Below are 6000 nucleotides of genomic sequence, written 5' to 3' on the forward strand. Positions count from 1 at the left end.
TTTGTCATTTTAAATGACATAAGTTATGTCATTTTAAGAGAGAGATAGACATTTTTTTGTGAACACTTTTTTCTCTTAAAATGACATAATTTTATGTCATTTAAAATGATAAACACTTTTCCCAAATCATTGTACTAAATACTAATATACTATTTAGAACGGTTATACTAAACAAACGTCCAATCAATGAGAGAAGAAAAGTGTCCATAACTCCTGTAAGATGTGGACTAAGAGAAAGAATTCTAAGGGGATAAAAATGGAAAATGAAAGTCAAAGTAAGGATAAAATAGAAAAACAAAAATTTTCATTATGAGAAGGACTACAGAAAATTAAGATGAGACGGGACTATAGAAAATTAAGATGGGACAGGAGCTTACAATTTTTTATGTGGATCAGCGCCTTTTATAGCTTAGAAATATGTCATGAAATTTGTGACTTTTTTAAAGGAAATAATATACTCAGTAGAAAAAAATTTATAACTTTTATAACTAATTTAATTATTATTGATTTTTATTAATCTAACGATTATAATTTATTAAAAATTATTGGATCGTATTTATTAATAATTATTAATTCCTAATAAATTATAATCATCAAATTGATAGAAATCAATTGTAATTAAATTAATTGTAAAGATGATAAATTTTTTTATGATAAATATATCCTACTTTTTTTAAATACATGTTTAATTAGGGTGATGTGGTTAACGTGGAATAATTAATGAAGAGAGAGTGAGAGAAAGCGAATCGGTTTTTTTTTTTTTCAAAAATAGTTATCACATTTTCCAATACATGTTTAATTTGAGTGGCAATGGCTAATGAGTAATAATGAATGGAGACAGGAAGGAGGGAAGTGGGGAAAAACACAAATGCCAAGTGAATAAGCAATATTAGGTGAACTGACGTCATTCATGGCCTAGTCAATTGTTAGTTACATATATATATATATTTTCAGATATCCATTCATCATTTTATGATTAGTCTAATTTAATTTAGATCCTAAGATTTAGGTCTTAAATCATTCTCAAAGATGATACTGATGATAATCGAATACATACTCTTATCTTCATCTATGCAATTTCTTAGCATCAACTAAACTACCATCATTTGATACATATAATTTTTGTTTTTGTTTTTGTTTTTTAAAGTGTTGCATGGAACAAGGTCATGCTTGCGTGTAGAAGATTATCCCATTTTGAAATACTCCTATTTTATTTTTTTATAAATTGTTTTTCCTCCATCAGTCAATTTGTGCAATAAATGTAAGTTATTAGATCTTTAACTACCTAGGTTGCACCGACACAAGACACGAGATACGTCACGATATGACGCTCCGACACATTAATTTTAAAAAATATTAAATTTCGACACGTTAGGACACGTTTTAATATTATATAATATTTTTAATTTGTGTAGTGAATATTATATTTAGTATTTCATAATTTAACAAAAAAAATAAAGCTAAACTTATAGTACCCATCATTTTTGTAAAGAAACATAAGATATCCCAAATATTTATATTAAATCCAATAAAATCGTAATCGTAATCTTAATCTAACGAATCTAACAGTTGGAACTCAAAATGCAACGCAATGTAACATCTGAATCTTTTTTGATTCTTTGCAACGAGTATTGGAGTGTGGGGAAGTGTTGGAGTGTCGGTGAGTGTCAAACACGACACCTTAGGATTTTTGAAGTGTCAGTGCTTCATAGACTACACCACTAAACCGTCCGAACTTATGTGAGGGAGGATGAGGAAAAAGAAATGAAATTTGGGGCAATATAGAAGAAATTCTTTAGTTACAAAACTCATGTCTAGAAGAAACGTGTGCAAATTGAAACAAAATTAAGTTGTAAGCCAAATTCTATCATGAATCTTGAGTTCAAGTAAAACAATGCAACATGTTACTAGAAGTGTTCCCTTTATTATAAGATAGTAATTTAGTACATTACAATTATGGGTGCTAAATGAACCACATGCCTTTGGCTCAGCTCGTGAAGGCCTGAGCTTACATGTCTAAAATTGAATGTTGGCACCGGGCTTGAACTTGTATAAAAGCTCGTTTAATAAAAAAAGCTTGAGGCTCCAATTCAAAAGCTCGACCTTAGAGCCTCTCAGACTGGCCTAATATATTATTATTATTTTTTATATATATTTTTTATACTACTTATAATAGCCCTCTCTTTCTCCTCAATCCATTTCACTTCATTTTATTGGTTAAACAGATTTTTTGAATGATTTTGTTCTATATTATGCTGTTTGGATATACAATGAATTTATGAATATTTATGAAATTACTAGTGTTGTTGATTATGTATTCTGTTTGAATAAATTTTTGTTATCTTATTTTTTTAAACAGGCTAACAGGCTAAATCAAGCTTTTATTTTTTGTAAATAAGTCAGGCCACATGCCAATAATTATATTAATATAGATAACAGGTTTGGTCAGACTAACACATTTAAATACATGCTTAGCCTTTTAAGACCAAAGTTAGACTCGTCTTGCCCCATTAACACCTCTAATTACAATGAATGTTAAGAGTAATAAACAATACAAATTTAAGCTAGATAAGCAAGAACACCAACTAAAGGTGCATTAGTAACTGTAGTTGGCTCAGCTAGCTGGTAGTCACTCCTACTATCTGAATAATCATCATTTCTATCTGGGCTCACAACTGCTCCTTCCAATGTATTAGGATTTGGTGCATTTTTATTGAACCATGTCTGAAACCCACCTTCACATGTTATTGGTTCATCATCTTTTTTTATTGATACAATTGATGCTCCTCTGTGATGAATTTGTAGCGGATAATCTGACCCATATCCCACCATGTAACTCATATTTTTTGGGTTCGAACCCAATATGTAGTCCACCTATTTTTCATTATTAACAAGAAAAAAAAAATAGAAGCATATCATATTTTCAAAGACTTTATATATATATGGCTTCATTTTTTTTGCAGTAAATGCAAATAAGTTATCTCCCTTGACTCTAAAACGATGTTGTTTTGGGACAGAAATCAATGTGTTTTTATAATTATAATTTATTTCAAAGTTATAATAGTCTTCATCATTATAATTTTTTAATCTTTTAACCTAAAACGACGTTGTTTTGAGAGTGAATATAAATAACTTATTTGCATTCATAGTAGAAATATTAACGCATATATATATATGAGACATGTTATATTTACAAACTTTTTTGTTTACAAACTCTTACAAATTACACTATCTTCTCCCGGAAGAACACTAGTTACACTATATTGTTCCAGGAGAAGATAGTGTAATTTGTAAAAATTTGTAAACGGATCCTTTATATATATATATATAAAGGGGACAAATTATATTTACAAATTTTTTATAAACTTACTTATATATTCCGGGGAGTACATCTCTCTATTTTTATACCTCCCGGTGTATATAAACAAGTTTGTAAAGAAAAAGTTTGTAAACATAATATTTCTATATACAAAGTGGACAAATTTGAAAATGGAATTTGATGGATTACCTGAAAACGAACCAGAGACTTTAGATAAGAAGGACTAACAAGGCCACGACTACACTTTAGGGATGCATGTTTTGAAGATAAATATTTGGAATAAACAGACATTGCAAATGTAGCAGTAGAAACATATTGATTATTATTCCATGGCAGAAACCATAAGAGACCCCCTGGTGTTTTATCCACGTTTTGGCTTGATTTTTCGGCACAATAGCATATGAATTGTTCTGCCTGTGACTTATATTGAGCCCAAATCCCTGATGACGCCACTTTACCTTCCATAACAAGCTGCAGATATAGGCCATAAACAATGGATTAGTACCGTACCCAATTAATATATATGAAATTATCAAAATAATACATTACCGAATTCATTTTCTTCTAAATATATTAATTTTTAATGCTTTGTATAAAGAAGTAAACTTTGTATAAAGAAGATAAACAATTGATGGATTATGAGTGATACCTTTGCTACAAGAATCTGGGCACCTATGTACTTATCATCCCAACTAAATTCTGTTCTTGCACCGCCAGTGTCTCCTGATCCTCTAAGGTAATCAAGGTACCTTTTCTTATTAGTAGCACGTTGAAGCCATGCTGCTGCCCATAGTAATTCGTCCTGTTTAAATAAATAAATAAATGTTCAGTTTTTTTATACTATACTTATTTATTCTGAGTTTAAATGTTTTTTTTGAAACTTTGTAACATTTACATATCATGTATTTCAATCATTATATTTATGGGCTTATCTTTTCTCATGTCACATGAGGTAGCATATCTTATATTATAAACACATAAAGTGGTGGGGTTCACCAATTGTTAAATAATAAAATAAAAAAGGAGAGAATAATATGGATTTCAATATCTCATAATATGATAAAACTATCTCTTATTACACGACAAAATGATTTTCCCATATATGACCACAATTGAAAACTATGAACTGTTACTATTGTAATAGATTACCTTGTATCCACTGCTGGAATATACTTTTGAAGCTGGTGTGATACTACTTTGGTACACGCCTTGCTGATTGCATGCAAAGTCAAACAACTATAACCAAAGAAGAAAAAGAAATTTTCACTACAAAATAGTTTGCATATAATGAAATAATTTGAGTGATTGAGATGGCACAAAATAAAACTATACTTGAATTGCATGAGTTAGCATTTTGGAAGCATATTTAGGGTCCACAGAGCGAAATGCTATGGAAGCAGAAGCCAAAGCAGCAGCAGTTTCAGCAGCAAGATCAGAACCTGGATGTTGGTCATCAATCCTAAAGGAATTACGAGGTGTTGTCATATCCTCTGGCCTTTGCCAACATTCATGATCTGAATCAGGGTCACCAATTTCTCCATATAATATGTTTGGTTGTGGATGTGCTTTCATGAAATAATCTGTTCCCCATCTTATGGCATTTAATGCATTTGCTAACTCATTTTGTCTTACAAGTTTGTCTCTGAATTCTATTGTACTCCATGAAAGCATAGTTATGGTAAATGCCATTGGAAACCCAAGTTTAAGGTTGTCTCCAGCATCATAATATCCACCAACAAGGTCAATCTGTTTGTTAATATTTGTGTCAAAAATTATTAAAGATAGAAAATATAATATTGAATACTATTGTATCCAATACCCATCATCAAAGCTATAATCGTAATAGTTATTAATGCTACAATAATAATAAAAATAAATTGGGAATTATATCCGTCACGTTATAAGAACCAAATTTGTTGTCATGTTAAGAAAAGAATAAGACCAATTCATTGAATAAAGTGTCCTCTCACTTTTTTTAATATTATATACTTTGTCTTTTTCTTAACAACGAATTTGGTTCCTACAACATGACAGATATAAATCCCAAATAAATTTCATATATACTAACATTTTTCATTTCAAAAAAGAAGGAAAATGCTAAGGTGTAAAATATTATCTTACTCCAGCATCTTGACCATCTCTTATTCCTGAATCTCCTCTCCATTTTACTCTTTGGTTGTTAGGCAGCTTCCCTGAACGTTGACCATCATAGAACAATAAACATTTTGTGAGAGCTGTTCCATAATTAACAGAGGCAACATTATGTATCAGAGTAGAACAACAAAGGACAGTGAAGATGAAGAAAGTGCTTGATGCCATGATAACTGCTGAGGGAAACAACAATCAAACCAAGAGGTGCTACACTGAGAGAAAGCCTGCGTTGGCATATTTAAAGAATCAACAGTTAATATATTTCCAAGATCCTTCTCATAATCTTATTAATTACCTAATCTTTGTAATAAATATTTTAATTAGTAGCTGAAGTAAGCATTTAAAACATTTGACTCTCAAGAATGTTCATTTTACTTATTTGTTAAATTTTTTACTTTTGCTTATTTGTTCAATTTACTTATTTGTTCAAGTTTTAATAATCATTGACTCTCAAGAAATAATATTAAAAAAATGTTTTAGGATAAGGATAGAACTACTGACACTCCTTCCTAATTACTTTTACTTTTTAT

At 30.0% G+C, this 6000-nt stretch overlaps 1 protein-coding gene across 1 annotated transcript; it reads right to left on the reverse strand.

Moving 5' to 3' along the window:
- Positions 1-2559: 2559 nt before the first annotated feature.
- Positions 2560-5638, reverse strand: LOC133294239 (endoglucanase 14-like). Its single transcript, XM_061492894.1, has 6 exons — positions 5441-5638; positions 4652-5065; positions 4469-4555; positions 3969-4121; positions 3509-3790; positions 2560-2874 (listed from the first exon to the last, which is right to left on the reverse strand). The coding sequence occupies exons 1-6, from the start codon at positions 5636-5638 to the stop codon at positions 2560-2562; spliced, it is 1449 nt and encodes a 482-aa protein (XP_061348878.1).
- Positions 5639-6000: the final 362 nt, after the last annotated feature.

The sequence above is a fragment of the Gastrolobium bilobum genome, unplaced genomic scaffold (genome assembly GCF_033153095.1).
Source record: "Gastrolobium bilobum isolate Gb01-03AN ecotype WA unplaced genomic scaffold, APGP_CSIRO_Gbil_v1 utg6975, whole genome shotgun sequence".
NCBI classification, from domain to species: Eukaryota; Viridiplantae; Streptophyta; class Magnoliopsida; order Fabales; family Fabaceae; genus Gastrolobium; species Gastrolobium bilobum.

Excerpts from the sequence above, each read along its gene's own strand:
- LOC133294239 (XM_061492894.1), bottom strand. The coding sequence starts at position 5,638 with ATGGCATCAAGCACTTTCTTCATCTTCACTGTCCTTTGTTGTTCTACT. Across the intron at positions 4,556-4,651 it reads TGCTAACTCATGCAATTCAA|TTGTTTGACTTTGCATGCAA; the intron begins GTATAGTTTTAT and ends CTTTGGTTATAG. Across the intron at positions 2,875-3,508 it reads AGTCTCTGGTTCGTTTTCAG|GTGGACTACATATTGGGTTC; the intron begins GTAATCCATCAA and ends AATGAAAAATAG.